This window comes from Squalius cephalus (genome assembly GCF_949319135.1).
Source record: "Squalius cephalus genome assembly, chromosome: 3".
NCBI lineage: Eukaryota > Metazoa > Chordata > Actinopteri > Cypriniformes > Leuciscidae > Squalius > Squalius cephalus.
The window spans coordinates 16,617,011-16,635,144 of NC_137124.1; the positions used below are offsets into that span (position 1 = coordinate 16,617,011).

The 18,134-nt window shown below is 39.4% G+C and overlaps 3 protein-coding genes across 4 annotated transcripts in view; 2 read left to right on the plus strand and 1 right to left on the minus strand.

Moving 5' to 3' along the window:
* The first annotated feature begins 60 nt into the window (after nt 1–60).
* On the plus strand, nt 61–6,301 carry rab39bb (RAB39B, member RAS oncogene family b). Of its 2 annotated transcripts, XM_079867504.1 has the most exons (4): nt 61–292; nt 377–469; nt 1,288–1,514; nt 4,218–6,301. In XM_079867504.1, exons 3-4 carry the CDS (start codon nt 1,300–1,302, stop codon nt 4,642–4,644), a joined length of 642 nt encoding a protein of 213 aa, XP_079723630.1. In that variant the 5' UTR covers nt 61–292; nt 377–469; nt 1,288–1,299; the 3' UTR covers nt 4,645–6,301. The 2 variants fall into 2 exon arrangements, with proteins under 2 accessions (XP_079723630.1, XP_079723629.1); XM_079867503.1 differs by lacking the exon at nt 377–469.
* Nucleotides 6,302–6,755: 454 nt separating this feature from the next.
* vbp1 (von Hippel-Lindau binding protein 1) lies at nt 6,756–11,322 on the minus strand. The gene is made up of 6 exons (XM_079867505.1): nt 11,192–11,322; nt 10,785–10,909; nt 10,488–10,554; nt 9,452–9,550; nt 8,937–9,075; nt 6,756–7,145 (listed from the first exon to the last, which is right to left on the minus strand). The coding sequence occupies exons 1-6, from the start codon at nt 11,270–11,272 to the stop codon at nt 7,069–7,071; spliced, it is 588 nt and encodes a 195-aa protein (XP_079723631.1). The 5' UTR covers nt 11,273–11,322; the 3' UTR covers nt 6,756–7,068.
* Nucleotides 11,323–13,620: 2,298 nt separating this feature from the next.
* Nucleotides 13,621–18,134, plus strand: part of syt4 (synaptotagmin IV) — a 5,344-nt gene continuing 830 nt past the window's right edge. The window contains exons 1-4 of the mRNA XM_079867955.1: nt 13,621–13,934; nt 14,612–15,462; nt 16,539–16,659; nt 17,421–18,134. The exon at nt 17,421–18,134 is cut by the window's right edge and continues 830 nt beyond it. Of these exons, the coding sequence (XP_079724081.1) occupies nt 13,901–13,934; nt 14,612–15,462; nt 16,539–16,659; nt 17,421–17,731 (1,317 nt within the window). The 5' untranslated portion in view covers nt 13,621–13,900 and the 3' untranslated portion in view covers nt 17,732–18,134. The remainder of the gene's footprint in view (nt 13,935–14,611; nt 15,463–16,538; nt 16,660–17,420) is intronic.

Genomic DNA, 18,134 nt, shown 5'->3' on the forward strand with positions numbered 1-18,134 from the left:
TGTATGGGGTGTATGAAACGCGTTTGTCTTTCGCTGCTATTAGGAGGCTTATGGTACTGGTGCTGATGCGGAATGAGTCAGGCTATATGATGCTTCTGCTGTCGCTTCCATTTCATCAGCACAAAACATCCAAACATTTCTCCATCTTCCAATCGTGGATCAAAACATGACAGGCTTAAATCATCTTTGACTTCCACGCGACTTTGATCCCGGCAGGGACCATATTAACAACACGTCGACTCATATTTAGCAACATCCAAGCAAAATAGACCGCCTACGCGGAGCAGTTAAGGTTTGCACCTGTTTTTTTTCTGTAGAGACGAATGTTTTGTTTATTATTCGGTATATTATAGTTTATGACCGTCATTTCATCCAGCGGTTTCTAAAGAGGCTTCAATCCTTTAAAGATAATGGAATCTACCATTTGGTAGCTTTGAAACGACCAAACAAAACAAAACAAAAAAACAACGTAAGTAAAGAGCGCCGAATAGGGGGTCTTTTACACAATGCTTTTACACAAAGACAACGCTTGTTAAACAGTTGTCTGTTTTGTAGATTTAGAATAAGAAACATTCGTTATTATGACAAGGCAACGATAGCCAGCTACTAGACTAGCTAGCCCAGCCACCAGGCGAGCCTCAGTAGTCTTCAGGCTTCATATTTTGGTCATGGTAACTGTTGGAGTTTGTATTGAGTTTCCTGCATATGACTAAGGACCTATAAACTGAAATTACTAAAAATTACTTCGTAATTAGGTTAAATGTGACACTTAAGAAGATTAATAATTTGTATTATTATGTGTAGCCTATAGGCTATTCTTCCATTACTGAACAAGTGAATTACGTTCATCCAAACATAGTATGGACATGCCATGGAATTGGCTTTGCCAGTTATCCCACTTTACTTGTATTCATCCTATATTTTACAAAAATGTCACATGTTAAGATGAACTTTAGGGATAGGTCAAGTTTAAACCACCAGGCGCTTATTTCTGTACGCCTTAAAATCAAAGACTAAAATTATGATTTTGTGCCTTTCTGTGCAGAGCAATGAGATGATTGTCATGCCATGATCATGTAATTGCTGTAATATTTATAGCTCCAACATTCCCAGATGAGGTTATGAATGAATTACAAAAGCTTTAAAGCGAACTTTACTGTATTTCCTCCTTTTATGTCAAGCTGATTTGGGTGAATAAAATAAGGAATGTTTGGAAACCATGAATATATGTTTTGGAAGTATCTAATTCACAGTATAATTTCTCTTCTCCACTTTTTGCTTTGACAGACCTGAATAGACATGGAAGCAATTTGGCTTTACCAATTTCGACTGATTGTCATCGGGGACTCCACTGTTGGAAAATCATGTTTAATCAGGCGATTCACAGAAGGCCGGTTTGCGCAGGTGTCGGACCCGACGGTCGGGGTGGATTTTTTCTCCCGCCTGGTGGAGATCGAACCTGGGAAACGCATTAAACTGCAGATTTGGGACACGGCAGGCCAGGAACGCTTCAGGTATTGTAAATCTTTATCTTGGATTATGTTACATGAGACCTTTCTCATGATTCTGCATCTCTGTAAATAATTGTCCAATGTATATTTATGGTTCATACCTCAAAAAAATGTAATCCTATATACATATACATAAAGATATACAGTATGTCTATATAATATCACTGATTATTAGCTCAGAAAGATTTTTATGCTAATGGTAAAAAAATATTTTACATGTTTGACTTTGTACAGTGTGAAATAGTTGTTTACACAAAAGAAACCTCAACCGTATTAAGTTTCAATTAGATAATCATCTTATCTGATCAGGAGTCCTTATCCATCCACATGATTGGTGTTTCCATGGTATCCGTGCTGATGTATTTCTCCCAGATGACTTGATGACAGACTGATTCACACGACACTAAAAAAATATTTTCCGCCTTAGGTGATTCAGAGACACTGTCTATATTTATTTATTAATAAATGCAGCTCAAATGCCTCTTTACCAACACAGGGTATTGTAGATCTCCTATAGGAAATAGAAATAATTGATGAATCACTGCCATCTACAATGTCACAAATGTCTTAAAACTTAAAGTGATGTCAGTAACTCCAGAGGTCCCTCAGCATTCTTCACAGCTCAGTGTGTTCCCAGTGGTACTCCTACACAATCTCAGACCTCTTTTACAGTCTCACTCTGATGATTTTTACTTCTCTGCATTCTGTTGCAGTTTTACATTTCCTGTTCCCTCCATTCCTGTCATACACATAAATACCTTTCTCAGATCTATCTATATCTATTAGGCCAATAAACCTCAATCTTAAAGTCTTTTAAAGCTTTTTTCTAAACTATAAAACAAGGCTTTTTGAAGCCACCATTTAAAGTCTATTGTTGTGAAATGTGCTTTTCTAGTTAAAATTACAGTTATATGAATTTATTTGAAAATCACATAAAGCAAATAACGGCAGATCATTTCTTCCATATTGTGATGTAAAACCAAGCGAAAGAGATTATCAAAAAGAAAAAAAAAGTAGGACAGGGTCTAGGTTCAATCCATTGGTTGTTGATTGGATCGAGCCAGATCTGAATGCAAGTCATTTGTAAGAAAGACGTGGAGTTTAAGTGAACTCAATGTCTGGTCCACTAGAAGATCCTACTATTCAACCTGTGCTTAAGGTCTGTGTGGAGGACGTGAGCCAAGTTTTCAAAAAACAGAAGACCAGGAAAGCTTCAGGCCCAGATGGTGTTGCACCTGCCTCTTCGCTGGAGCAGTGTGAAGTTCCCTGCCGCTTCAAACGCTCCACTATCATTCTGGTCCTGAAAAAAAACCAAATCACTGGACTTAATGACTACAGACCTGACACTCTCACATCTGTGGTCATGAAGTCATATGAGACACTGGTGTTTACCTACCTGAAGAACATCACTGGACCCGTGCTTGACTGCATTATATCCTGAAACATCTTGACAGACCTGGGACTTATGCGAGGATCTTATTTGTGGACTATAGTTCGGTCTTCAATACCATCATCCCTGATCTTCTCACAGCCAAACTGACCTAGCTCTCTGTGCCCACCCCAATCTGTCAGTGGATCACAAGCTTACTGACAGACAGACAGCAGCAGCTAGTAAGACTGGGGAAACTCACACCCAGGACTCTAATCAACGCTGGTGCTCCTCAGGGTTACGTCCTCTCTCCACTGCTCTTCTCACTGTACACAAATGACTGCACCTCTAAAGACCCCTCAGTCAAGCTCCTGAAGTTTGCAGACGACACCACCGTCATCGGCCTTATCCAGGATGGTGACGAGTCTGCATACAGACAAGAGGTTGGAGAACAACTGGCTGCCTGGTGCAGTCATAATAACCTTGAGCTGAACACACTCAAAACAGTGGAGGTTATAGTGGACTTCAGGAGGAACACCCAAGCACTCCCCCCACTCACCATCACAAGCAGCACTGTGGCAGCAGGGGAGTCATTCAGGTTCCTGGGCACCAGAACTGGGACAATCACATTGACTACCAGCAGAGGTTGCTGCCACAGGAGCTGCTGACAGCTATTCATTATTGGTGCCCCTCCTGCCCACCCTCCAGGACCTGTACACTTCCAGAGTGAGAAAAAGAGCAAAGTAAAATCATCACAGATTCCACTCACCCTGGCCACAACCTGGACAGCGCCTCAGATCACTAGGCACTAGAACATCTAGGCACAGGAACAGTTTCTTCCCTCTTGATCAGTTAAATGCCTTCCAAATGCAATACCCTACTTTTTTGCGCAATATCCTTGTGAATTAATTTAGTCCTATTTATACTCACAATACTGTAAATCTGTTCTTCATAATCTATAAATGCTTATTCTGACTAAACCTATCTGTGCCTTTATACTTTGTTATATTTTTTATTGTTAGATGTTGTGTGTTTTGCTATAGTTATATGTGTGTACTGGAAGCTTCAATACCAAGGTAAATTCCTTGTGTGTGCAATCACTCTTGGTAATAAAGCTCTTTTTTTGATTTCTGAACATCCAGTTGACATTTTGATAAAAATAATGAGGTCAAACAAAAGATAAACATATGCATTGATCAGACCAACAACGTGCATTTAGAAAATATTTGGGTTGAATTTACAATTCATACTAAATGTAATGCTACCTTACATTTAAACTGTATATTACCTCAATTCAAATTCAATAACATTATTTCATTCTGTTATGCTTTCTTCAGGTCTATTACCAGAGCGTACTACCGTAACTCTGTGGGAGGTCTGCTGCTCTTCGACATAACCAACCGTCGCTCCTTCCAGAACGTTCACGAGTGGCTAGAGGAAGCACGCAGCCACGTGCAACCCCACAGCATTGTCTTCCTGCTGGTCGGCCACAAATGTGATCTGGAACCACAGCGTCAGGTGAGCCGGCAAGAGGCTGAGAAGCTGGCGGCTGCGTACGGCATGCGCTATGTGGAAACTTCAGCACGTGACGCCATAAACGTGGAGAGGGCATTTACGGAGCTAACACGGGATATATTCGAGCTGGTAAAGAGTGGGGAGATTACCATCCAGGAAGGCTGGGAGGGAGTGAAGAGCGGGTTCGTACCAAACGTGGTGCATTCGTCAGAAGAAGTGACAAAGGGTGATCGTCGATGTTTCTGTTGAGTCAGCAATCACCACCCTGGTACCTACCAAACCTTTGGGCCCTGATGGACAAAAGAAACGCTTCCTCCAATCACAGGGTCAGTCTTCAGTTCCCTGATTATGACATCATCATCCCCTTCCTGCCTGCTGAATGCCTAATCGAGTCCCACCATGCCCTACTGCTTCACTTTTCTATACTACTTTGCTCATTTCCCTAATCACACAATCCTGTATATGGCCAAAATGAACTCTGTTGACTGCTGAGAATGTAAGGTTAGGAAATAACCTATCGCAGAACCCATACCGAAAAGGCCAGTCAGAACTATATCTGCACTTTAACTGTATCTGCACATCTGCCATTATTCTATTGAGCCACGAAAGTTAAACTTCCCAAATAAAGATGTTTTAGCTTTGGATATCTCCCGTATCCGGGACTGAGCTCCAGGTATCTTCTACTGGTTTTTATCATGGGAGAGATAAAAGACTAACAGAAGTTTAACTTGCTTACTTCACAGATGAATGCTGGGATACCCATTTCTGGTGACTCAAAGATCTCAGACTTGAAAAATGTGATTGCTGGAGGTGTGATGTGTCTGATTATTGACTTTTAGCAACAGGAAAGACAAAAGGAAGGAGATAAAATGCAATATACTACATGAAGAATTCCAAGACTGGAAAAAACATGACCTGTAATGTTTCTGAATAATTCCCATATCAACCAAAACTAGATTTTCAATTTTAATTGTGGTATGTCACTCAGATGGTATGATAGTCCATAATATCACCCAAGAGGTTCGTTTTAATGATCTAATGTGAAGATTCAGAAGGGACTACTGAAAGTACATCCATGAGCCCCAGATGGATTATTCAATTTGTGCATTATTTTACAATTAATAACATTTCACTTATCACACATTACCACAAGAGGCCTCTGGTGCAAACCAGAATTACAAATAAACCTTAATCTGTTGTTAGGTACATCTTTTACACCTTTTATCCCAAAGAGTGTTTCTGATGTTACAGCTTGTGATTGTACTATCTAATGTGAAAAAAGCAAGCTCTTCCTTTAGGTTTCCACACTGCCCAGTGAGGGCCTTTGTACACGTTCATATATTCTGTATCCATAGAGCTTGCATTGCCATGTATTTAACCATTACTTTATTCATCTATAGCATCTTTACTTTTTGAAATGACTTGCTCTTCACTTTCACTCTCATCCCTAACAAAATAAACCCATAGCCGCTTTCTCAAATCTGATTGGAGATGATGTGTCAATACTGTAAATAACTGTGCACAATTGGCTGAGTAGTTAATCTGTCACATTATTGGATAAAATGAAGCCGTTTCTAAACATGGCTGAAACAGGGTCTCAGGGAAGGACCAAAAGATTTTGAATTTTGTTGACCACTCGCTCACTCTTTAAACTTTTTTTGATGCTGATGTGGATTTGCAAGGACTGGCTGTACAAACACTACTGACTCTGTACCTCTTTATCAAGGTAACTTGAAATGTACTACAGATTAAAGTAACATGTTAAATAAGTTCTTGTTGTATATTATACAATATATCTACGTTCCACCCACTATTTAAGGGTCATTTACAGTTTAATGAGGATATTATCAGTTTACTAGTTGTGCTACACCAAAAGAATGTAATTGAAAGGCAATGGAAGTTTAACTAAATTAGTAGTTTCAGTAATGCACAAGTGCTTGCCAAAGACTGAAAGAAAGGGAAAGAATTGCAGGCACATATTTAATTAGTTGCACTCAAAGCTTATTCATCTCGCTCACTGCCAGAACCTCAATCAGACGAGGAATTATAAAAAGCTACGCAGATTAAAAACACAGACCAGCTCATCGATTTTGTGCCTTCTCAAAACGCTTCATTATTAGTTCCTTGTTCAGTGTTTAATGGCTACAATGTGACAAATGAGCACAGATGAAGGACAAGAGATGAAAAATAGACATCGGAGGAGGAAAAGGGAAGTGGAGAAGGAAGGAGGCTATTGAATGAAACAAGATGTCCCCCTGATATTCTGCATGCTGCATTTTGACAATGATCTCACCAAGACATGGCAAGAAAAATTCCAGAGAAAGAAATAGGACCATAGGAGTTCAGCTTTAAAGTTTAGCTTTAACAGAACTGAAATTGCAAATGTTTACCAAACATCAAATGAAAGGAAAAAGGGCACAGAGGAAGACAAATGTGTAGACCCTATGGAGAGAACTCCCATCTGAAAAAGCTAATAATTCATCATAAAAAACAAAACAAAACAAAAAAACTACCATTATTATTTTGTTTGATGATTTTCACCTTTTTACTTGAAAAAATACTTTAAAAAGTAATAAATCAATAGATAACAGTTGGTGCAAACAGACAGATGTTGGTGAATTTTCTGATGGGGAAGGAATTCGAGTGCGGTGGGACCAAACTAGGCCTCCTTTTCTAGGACTGCTCAGCAGATTTGAGGAGGTTGTCTTTGCTCCTTCTCTTGACATCCCAATTGTAAACGCGTGCCATATCTGTGAGTAGTGGTTAAGGTGTATCTGAAAACTTTGGAAAGTTATTTCTGCTTTTTTCCTTACTCCACAACCAGGAGGAGCATGTTCCACTTAGATGACACAAGTCAACAAATCTTTCACTAAACAGATTCTAACAGGTGGTGAGAATAGGTGGCATTTATGGCCTGTCTCTGATTTGCCTGAATGAGTTTTCTTGAAGGATATCTACAGATGATGTAATTCCATTAAAAACCATGAGAACTTGCTGAGGCAGAGAATGTGATGTGGAATATTCCCAAGCAAAATTCACTCAATGATCATATAAGCAACACACAACATCTACATAAATATCCGCATTGATAAATATTAACAGTTTCAATCACATTACAGCTATGACAAACACAATTACCCCTTTTCCACCAATAGTGTTGGAGCCAGTGCATCTGTCCATAGCTATTTTTCCATCCAAAGTTGCGAATTTAACTCGTGCGCAAAATTGAAATATTACATAAAACATCTGTGAATAATGGACTATTTCCATCATGTGTTCAAGAGAACAAAATCGTCACTTCAGGGGAAATTGGAGCAAAATATCTGTAATAAAAATGGATGTTGCATTTCAGAGTGAGCAGACAAACGCAATAAACGTTGTCATGTTATGTTGCGTTCGGATGCCTGGTGTTTGGGAATACAATCATGTGAGACGCTTCCAGGAGGGAATTAAACCAAATCATTTTGATGACAGACTTTGGCTCAGGCATTTCAGAATGATCAAACCAATGTTTGAGATTCTGTGCAATGAAACTGGTCCACTGGTTAGTCCAGGTATCCAATCACATCCTCTGTTGAGGCAAAGTAATGTGAGTTTTTTGCTACGCATCAAGGGATTTATTCAGTAAATTTGTTTACGTCGTAGTTTATGCACGTCTTCTTATCAGATAAAAAAAATAATTATCAGTCTCACTTAAGTGCATAAGTTTTGTATGCACATTTTTTAAATTTTTTAGATCTTGCCAAAAAACATAGGTGGCTGGAAACATCGTTCATCTCTCTCACAAATGGCCTGCATTTCCACTAATTTGAGAGCCCGATAATGTAATTGACATAACGGTCAAGTCATACTCATCATAGCTTTGAGAACGTTTTACCAACTAAAGTCATTAATTCAGAATCTTTATGCAATCACAAGCTGGCTTTTGAGGTAACAGTCAGAATGTATAAAACAAAATTCATTCAACCATGTCACACACACAATATTTGTAAAAAAAAATGTTTTTGGTGGAAATGTGTAGAATGGACCAGGTTGGGCGCAAACCGGGCGCAGATGTGGACTATGAGAACACAGCTACATCTCATTAATTTTAACCTCAATGCTAAATCTGAACAAGATTTACTATTACTTAATCAATAACAAGAAACAAAGGGCAATGTCTCAATGCTCTCCATATTAAATAGTAATAATCTAAATACTGAACAGATTGATCTCTTTCAGATACATGCATATGCTACAGTTCAAAAGTTTTTCTTTTTAAGAAACTGACATTTTTATTCAGCAGGGAATGCATTATTTATAGACATAATGTTAGAAAAATATCTAGGCTATTTCACCTAAATGCAGTTCTTTTAAAATTTCTATTCATCAAAGAATCCTGAATCATGGTTTCCACAAAACAATATTAAGCAGTGACTGTTTTCACTGTGATAATAATAAAAATAAATACTTTGAGTAAAGGACTAATCAAACACAATGAGCACTATGGAAAATTATTAAATCAAACCTGATTCTCTATATTTGCCATAGTTTAAGGATACTGACTTCAGTGGTTGTGAACTGGTCTCTGAGGAAGTCCAGGTCCTCTTCCAGAGAGTCCAAATTACGGGAAGCTGTACCCAGGTTTTTTTCCAACAGCGCCTGAGCCTCATCAATATCATACTCCAACATGACATTAGCCTAATGAACCAAAACAATACCCATAAGCAAGTTTTCATAATAACAATTAAAGACATGTTTCTGGACATTATAAACATGAAAGTTTTTCAAGCCCAAAAAGTTACTTGAGTGTTTGTCCTTTAGCAGAAATATTTTATTACATTTCACGTTCAAATATAGGCAGTAATTATCAATGTCGTCAAAACAGGAATATTAAAGTCAACGTGATATGGTGTTCACAACTCATTTTACTTCTATTAAGTGATGCAGCCAGTAACACAAATTAAAACAGTGATTGATTTTATCAGTAAGGAAATGACTGGACATGAAAAGTAGTCTCTATATGACAGATGTTAATAAAAAAAGTAAAAGTAATTTGGATCAAATCAACACTTACCCCAAGCCACAAACACACTTTATCTGTGGGTGGGACAGAGGCCTTGCAATAGACGTTATCAGCCAACAGAAAATGTGTCTCCATGGGATCTGTAGTGTCCTGTGATTGGACATACATAATTCAGAACAGAAAAACAAACAAAACAAAGAGACACAGTGCAAGAGTGATTGAAAATGACAATGAACAAAACACTTGCAGCATCCCATTAAGCATACTATCCATCCTAAATAGTAATTAGAATTAGTGTCCCTAATTATAGTATGTGGAAATGAGTGTCCAAAAAGTACACGGATAGTCTACTATATCCAGTGAGTGCAGATTCGAATTTCAGATCCATGAACACTCTAATATTAGGCTAATATTAACCACAACCTATTGCACTTTGGAGGAGCATTAAAAACCTACAAACGTGGAAGACATGCAAGACTGATGGTTAAGTAAAGAGGTTTAGATAAAAGGGTTTGAGTCATTCATTTCTAACCTGCAACAACATTGTTGAATTTGCATGCAATGTGCTACTTCTTTTCTCTCAAATACGGTAAAAAGGATTGTTTAGTAGCATAAATTAAATTAACTGAAAAGTGTAATGTGTGTGTACGAGGATGTTAAAATCACAATACAACAAAAGTAGCGACAGACCACAATAAGATCTATAACATGCACTCAGCAAAAAAGAAAGGGTGAATTTTCATTTTAAGCAGACCTTAACTGTGATAAGATAATTGACAGGCCAGTTTACGGTGACAGGATGCACTATGTAACAGCGCAGCCCATTAAAAACGCAATTATGACGTAGTAGTATGTTCCTAAACTTGCCTACTCTTCTGCTACACACTCTTTTCTAAACAATAAGACAAGAGTACACACTTTTAGGGCATAATACAAGTAAAAGAATTGGGATGGGGCAGCTCATTTAGAAACAATATTTTTAGGAATTAGAAAGCGGATCTTTGATTTGCATCCCTCCATCTATTCACATATATGGAGAATGGAGATACAGGAGTTAAAACTGATATTAAAGGAGTGATGGGCTTACCTTCTTTTTCTGCATGTGCCGCAGAATTTCTAACGTCTGTTTGATTTGTGGAATCTGGCTTTTCAACCTAAGAAAGACCAAAAACAGGTCAGCTTCTAGTAAATTAAGCAACAATATTTTATCCTTACTCTGTGTGATAAGTTAGATTTATTAAACGCAGTAGTAACCCTAACCCTTAAAGGACAATAGTAGTCTACAACAATGCAAGGAAACCAATACAGACGCAGAGCATCCTTTAGAATTGACATAGAAACTAATCATTACTGTATAACGTACTAAAACGAATCATAGTCAAACCTGAGTTTCTTCTGAGACAGATTGAGCTCCATATATTTATATTTCTGATATTGTTCATCCAGCTTCCTCAGCACGGCGTCTGCTGTGTCATTGCCTGGCTGCTTCATGAAGGCATCCACATCTTCCTACAGAACCACAGTAATAGTTAGCATCTTAAGGGCTTCATTAATACATTTATCCTATCAAGTATTTAAATACTGGTTAATCATGTTTTATGTGACACTCAAAGCTCACTACTCCTTCAAGACATAAGCAAGTAATGCCTGCAGCCTTATAAGGAGAAGAGTAGGGCGCTTTCTACCTAAGAAAGCCGTTTAAAATACCAACACAACAACACAGAGATTTCACTGAAAACTATCGACCATACGGACATGAAAATTAAATATATATGTCATATTCCCACTGACCACAAATATTGCTTCGGGGATTCCGAGGTGTTTTTTCTTATTTGCAGCTCCTGCATTGCCACTCTCTATGGTCGTCGCCATTTTGGAGAGACTTGCGGCTCTTCCTCTTGACGCACGCGCCCGTTGCTCTTACGCACGCACGAGCGCTGCCTGCATAATAAAAGTAAAGGAATCTGCCTCTAAACCGTGATGTATTTTAACGGTCAACCTATGTTTTTTTTTTTTGTTTTTTTTTTGGTCATATTCTCATTAATCGTGCTTCGAAATGTTCCTGATGTTCAAATTCAGTACTTTATTCAAATTTAGTGAGCGTTTTGTACGCTTCGTCACTTAACAAATCAGCCTGCAGATGTCAGTGTTGCCCAAACGACCCCGAGAAAGAGCACGAGGCGGTGGCCGTGACGTATGCAGTGGGTGGTAGGCCAGAAGTTTTTGATCTAATACATTTGGTCTGACATTTAAAAAAAATATATCGATAAATACAACAACCATTTATCTTCAATTTGATATTAAATGATATTGAGTCAGGTCTCTGTTCTGCATATTAAACCAATAGGCAAGAGGTGCAGACAGACTCGTGTTTTGTTACTGCCACCTTCAGTACAGGCCTTCACTGTGTGCGTTGCAAGTGACAGTGAGTAAGTGAGTCTGCGCACGAGTGTGTGTGCGTGTGTGTGTGTGTGTGTGTGTGTACTAGAATAGGGCTGAACTCGGAACCGCATACTACTAACCTACTATTTCTGCCATAGAAAGATGTGAAAAAAGTTGCACGAGTCGGAGTATGCAGTTGGGAAATCAGTTAACTTAGTGTAAAACATAACATTATACATGCACTTTCGATCAAATGCAAATATTATGATACAATTATGCAAATAAATTATCAACTAAATATTTTATAAAGCTCACAGACGTTTAAATTATTTTCTTCAATATTGGGAATTTTCTGAGAGCTCATACTTGTACCACGTGACCACTGTTCCACCTGAACGCTGCAGATTATTTTCATTCCCAGTCCGAGGACGTGTGAACAGCTAGCCTTGTTTGTGTTTGATAGACTCGCCTTCTTTCTGTGATTGCTTGAAAGGACTTTCCTTTTTTCGTGCCTAGCTGTCATTGAAAAAGACTTACAGTTGTATCCCTATGCTTGAATAAACTCCCGCAGTTGGGTTCATCACCCTATCTCTGTCGTGTTGAATCGTGACAATCACATTCGCCAGAAAAGATCAAAATGTCCAATTTGCCGTCACAGCTAGTATTAGAAACAGCTTCGCATCGTTAATTCGTGTTTTTATTGACTGACAACAAGGTAGCCTAATATAACACAATATATAGCGTTATAAATGTGTATTACATTTTTTTTTTTTTTTTATTAAGTATGAAAAAATTTAGTCGATTTGCAATGTTGATGACTGTGGAAACGTGTCATCACAGTCTGTGAAAAGGGAGGTTCTGTTGAAGTGAATGTTTACTGTTACAGCTGTGTTTTCACAGAGAAAATCACATTATTCCAATGTGTCTGTTGCTAAAATCAGTGTCCATCTACAATCAAGAGCCTATTTACAAGATGGAGTTTATATACATTTAAAACAGTGGCTCTCAAACTTTTTGACTCCAACATTGTCAATTCAGAGGCCCCTTCATATCTAGGCAAGAAAGAATATTTCCTTGGATCTGCTGTAATGATGAAAAAGATTGTTCTTTTTTAATTCCTTTATTTGGTGAATATAAACTAGGAATGTCAGTAGATGAAAATAATTAACCATGCACTAAACCACAAATAATTGTATGATTCCAGATGTTTTAAGAATATATGATCTTCAATAAAAGTTGAGGAGACAAGATACACAAAATATGAAATATGATGTCAGTTTACATTTTGAATCATTTTAACTTAGGTAGATTATTTAATATAGCCTGCATGCTATTTATTTGGAGTCACCACCACAAATGCTGAAAAAGGTGAGGGCTCTTTCTATTATGATTACTGCAGTATTGATTATGGACTCTACTGATTATATTAAATACAACTTTAAAACTGATTAAGAAAGATGTGAAGGTGACACCATCAAGCAGATTTTAATTGATGAGCATCTTAATTAGATATTAAATGAGGACTGAAAGATGTAGATGACAGGGACGTTACCAATTCCAAACTAAGAGCTAAATTAGGGCCTAAAAGACGTAAGACCATACATTGCTGGCAAAAGAACAAAATAAAAACAGGTCCACTCCCAGTTTTTTATGAGTGTATTTACGTTAATAGACCCACTGCAAAGACCATTTCACCTGGAACTTCTTCAGACACGTTTGATAACACACAAGCCGTAAACTCTTGGCAATCAAAATGATTAACAGGCCTGATCAGTGCGCAGGGCAGTGATTTCAGATGCTGTGTTCGTCAGAACTGCGTCAGAAGCGATGAACTCACTAGGGGGGAGAAGGATTGGGGAGGCGACGCTTTTCAGGCACACTCATAGCGCAGCGAGTATCAGCACTGGGCGGGTGTGAAGAAACCTCTGGGAAAGGAGGAAAATCTTGCTAGTTCTGTTTTGTATAACAACAATAAACAGGCGTACATTTTTAATCTACTACAACCAATAAATTATTCAGTCTTGTGTCTCTCTCCGCCTAAAGCGAAAGACGGGCGAGTGTAACGTGAAGAATCGTGGAAGCATCTTTTCAGGACCTTGGACAGAGCGCGCGCATACAATGGCTCCAGTGACGACAGAAGAAGAACATTTCGGTAAGTAAATGGTTGTTATTTGTCATAGTCGGTGAACAAATCTTATTTGTGCATGGTTAAAGATCTGTTATTACATTTTTTGGGAACGTAATGTGACTCAGTAATGATTTCTCTGATGCGCGGGCACAGACATAAATAGGCGCGTGCTCTATTAGTAGCCTATGACATCACTGGTGTATGAAAATGTTTGAAACGCGTTGAGATCCTTGTCAGCAGCTTTTAAAAATGACTTAATAATCACAGAAGAGTACATGATTTGTTTTCTGAGAGAAAGACAAAATAAGGCTGACAGAGCACCTTAGCTAATTCAACACAGAGGTGCTGCACCCACCTTGAAAACGGAAATTTCCATTTTCCCAGACACTACTGCACTACCACATGATTGTGAGTTCTCAGGCTTTCATAGCCAAATCGATATTTACCGTCCTTTATAAATAGTATGATTTTATATTTTAGAAGTGGCATTATTTTTCTTTTGCATTGGTTTGCTGTTAACATCAACACATGTCAGCGTCTGTGTTGCCTATGATGCAAATACATTTATATAATCTCCGTATTCCTTTCCTGGTTGAAGGTGTTTTAATATTTCATGGCAACAATAAGACTACATATATCTATAAAAAATCTAAATATATATTATTGTTTTTCCCCCCCTCAATTTCCTGTTTTATACATAGCGGAGGTTCCTGTGAGCGTGGCAGTGGTGAGTGTGTTTGGCCTGGTCTTCAGCGTCTCCATCTTTGCATGGATTTGCTGTCAGCGCAAAACCAACAAGACCAATAACAAGACCCCACCCTATAAGTTTGTCCACATGCTGAAGGGGGTTGACATCTATCCTGAGAGCCTGAATGGAAAGAAGAAGTTTGGAGGAGAAAAGACACCCGAAGCCCATGGAAAACAGACCCTCAGTCCCAATGGTGGGCGGCCAGAGCTCCATCTGGACCTGGAGAATCGAGATCTTAATGGGAACTTTACCTCCAAGCCACCAACCCTCCAACTGAAAGTGCGCAGTTCCCCAGACCTGGACATCCCGCCTCTTGGGCTGTGTGGTAATCAGGACGCTGGTACTCCAGAAAGCATCCTATCCAGTCAGACACCAACACCGGCCGTGGAAAAATCTCAGGACAAAGATGGTGGCCTGGGGACTCTCTTCTTTTCAGTTGAGTACAACTTTGACAAGAAGGCTTTCATGGTTCACATCAAGGAAGCACATGGATTGTCCCCCACGGATGAGCAGTCGTTGACCTCTGACCCATATATTAAGCTGACCTTGCTGCCTGAGAAGAAGCACAAGGTGAAGACACGTGTACTCAGGAAGACTCTGGATCCGGCCTTCGACGAGACCTTCAGCTTCTACGGAATCCCATATGCACGAGTTTCACAGCTGGCTTTGCACTTCATGGTGCTGAGTTTCGACCGCTTTTCACGTGATGAGGTGATCGGAGAGACCCTCGTTCCTCTGGCTGACATCAACTTGTCCGAAGGGCGGGTCCTCATGAGCCGGGACATTATTAAAAGGAATGTCAGGGTAAGAACAGCTTTAATTATAGTTTCCTGTATTTCTCTGTTACAGCCCATATATATATTTAAGTATAATTTGATACTGTTATTATTTGATATATTCATTTTTAATGATTGTATGTTAAGTTAATATCTATTTTTTTTTTTATATATATATTTTTACATGCCCTTATAGATTGCACAGCTAATTTTATTATGAAAGCACATACATGTACTGTACCTTTTGAAGAGGACAGAGATTTTGGTTATTTTTTAAGGTCTTAACATACCAGTCCCAGCTCATGTGACAACTGAGACAATAGTTTGGTCTTTAATGTGGGCAGTGACACACCCAAGCCTGGAAAGAGAAAACAACTAATGGTGTCTGGTTTTCCATTGGGGTCAATAATTAGTCTTTGCCATCCATCTTAAGGCCCACAGGTTGTTAATTTTTAATTGACCCTCTAATGGACCACTCACAGTAATTTTTTTTCTGCCTTTACAGACTTACTTAGTATTCAGGCTTATAATAACTGTACTTACATGTTCACAAAGAGTCTTCATCAATTTTCTTCACACATTTAATGCACTCCTTCATGCACAAAAGAATTTAAAAGTATGTGGAAGGCTACTAATTAAAAAAATTGTGAACAGGGCAGAAGTCAGCATCTTTGACAATCTTGTTTTGGCAACACAATAGTACTGTTAAGCACATAAGAATGCGCCCCATTTGAGATGAAGGGAAGACTATTATGTTTCACTGGTGACTTTGACTGCATATAGTTAAACACACATAATGATGCTTCATCGGTTGAGAGACATTGGAAGTCATCGCCGTGGCAGCAGCAGAACCCTGCTGAAGTGTTGCCAGGGCAACATGCTGCCATGTTCACACATAATTGGAGTCATACATTGGTGTTGTGCCAAGGGAATGATTTGCAGTCAGTTTCTCATAACAATAAGGCACTGTTTAGAAGTTGCTCGCTCTAACCTGCCTAGGGTTAGTTGCCCAGACGTGACATTATAAAAGAAACCATTTTGGGGTTTGTGATGCTGATTGTGTCCAAACCAGAGAAAAACTGTAGACTTTTTCTTTATCTGTAGAGGAGTGCTGGTCGAGGAGAGCTTCTTCTGTCCCTGTGTTATCAGTCTACCACCAGTACTCTGACTGTGGTGGTCCTGAAAGCCCGTCACCTGCCCAAGGCTGACTCCAGCGGACCCTCAGGTGAGGTCAGAGTGTGTGGGGCAGATAGTGGTAGTCATTAGCATCATGCTTAATATAGTGCATTTTAGGTCTATTATATGGTCTATTTTATATATGGGATGGATGGATGGATGGATGGATGGATGGACGGACAGATGACGGATGGATAGATAGATAGATAGATAGATAGATAGATAGATAGATAGATAGATAGATAGATAGATAGATAGATAGATACATAGATAGATAGAAAGATAGATAAATAGATAGATAGATAGATAGACAGACAGACAGACAGACAGATGATGGATGGATGAATGGATGGGTGGACGGAGGGACGGACGGACAGATGACGGATGGATGGATAGATAGACAGACAGACAGACAGACAGATGGACAGATGATGGATGGATGGATGGGTGGACGGACGGACAGATGACAGATGGATAGATAGATAGACAGACAGACACACAGATGGATGGACAGATGACGGATGGATGGATAGATAGATAGATAGATAGATAGATAGATAGATAGACAGACAGAGAGATGGACAGATGGATGGACAGATGACGGATGGATGGATGGATGGATGGATGGATGGATTTCAGTTTAATTGGAGTTATAATAACCCTGATTAGTACATCAATGTGTCGGACACTAATGAAACCATACAGCAGAGATGTGATCTCCCAGTGCACAATGTATCATTTCCTGCGCATCGACTAAAGTATTGATTTCTGTCTCACTCTGTTTATTTCTCTTTCTCCCATCTTTTTCAGACCCTTACGTGAAGGTGAACTTGTTCCAGGGGAAGAAGCGAGTGTGTAAGAAGAAGACGCACGTGAAAAAGTGCGCCCCCAACCCCGTCTTCAACGAGCTCTTTGTTTTCGACCTGCCCTCGGAAGACGGCCTGCGAGACACCAGCGTGGAGCTCCTCCTGCTGGACTCCGACAGAACGTCCCGTACACCTGTCATCGGCCGGCTCCTCCTCGGCACCTCGTCCCCCGGCACCGCCGGCGAGCACTGGCGCGAGATCTGCGACCACCCGCGCCGACAGATCGCTAAGTGGCACGCGCTGTCCGAAGACTAGCTCTGCTGGTCGCCATGCTGACAGATGCCCAGGAACTGTCATTGGAATTCATGGTTGAGTGAGCAGGATTTGAACTGTGGACTTGTCGCGAGTAATATCTGTCAATCAACTGATCTCAGTCATACAAGTCATATCATTGGGGTGGGGCTTCTTCTAAAGGGGGAGGCGCCAGCTGAACCCGGCCAATTATTGATTCCAAAGACTGTCTCAGATGACCAATGGCGCTTTTTCTTCATGCTTCATTCGAAACCTGATCGATCACCACCTTGTGCAGTACGAAATGTCATGTTGCTATTGCTGTTCTTCTCTACTCACTGTTAATAATACTCCATCATGCGATACAATTAAGATAATCCTGGTAATGTGATGATGTAAATTAACTGAATGACCTGTTTATTTTTTA

Coding starts and splice junctions, on each gene's coding strand:
- rab39bb (XM_079867504.1), top strand. CDS start 1,300: ATGGAAGCAATTTGGCTTTACCAATTTCGACTGATTGTCATCGGGGAC. Junction 1,515..4,217: donor GCAGGCCAGGAACGCTTCAG/GTATTGTAAATC, acceptor TGCTTTCTTCAG/GTCTATTACCAGAGCGTACT.
- vbp1 (XM_079867505.1), bottom strand. CDS start 11,272: ATGGCGACGACCATAGAGAGTGGCAATGCAGGAGCTGCAAATAAGAAA. Junction 10,555..10,784: donor CTGTCTCAGAAGAAACTCAG/GTTTGACTATGA, acceptor GGTCTTTCTTAG/GTTGAAAAGCCAGATTCCAC. Junction 7,146..8,936: donor GTTCACAACCACTGAAGTCA/GTATCCTTAAAC, acceptor CACTACTCACAG/ATATGGCACGCGTTTACAAT.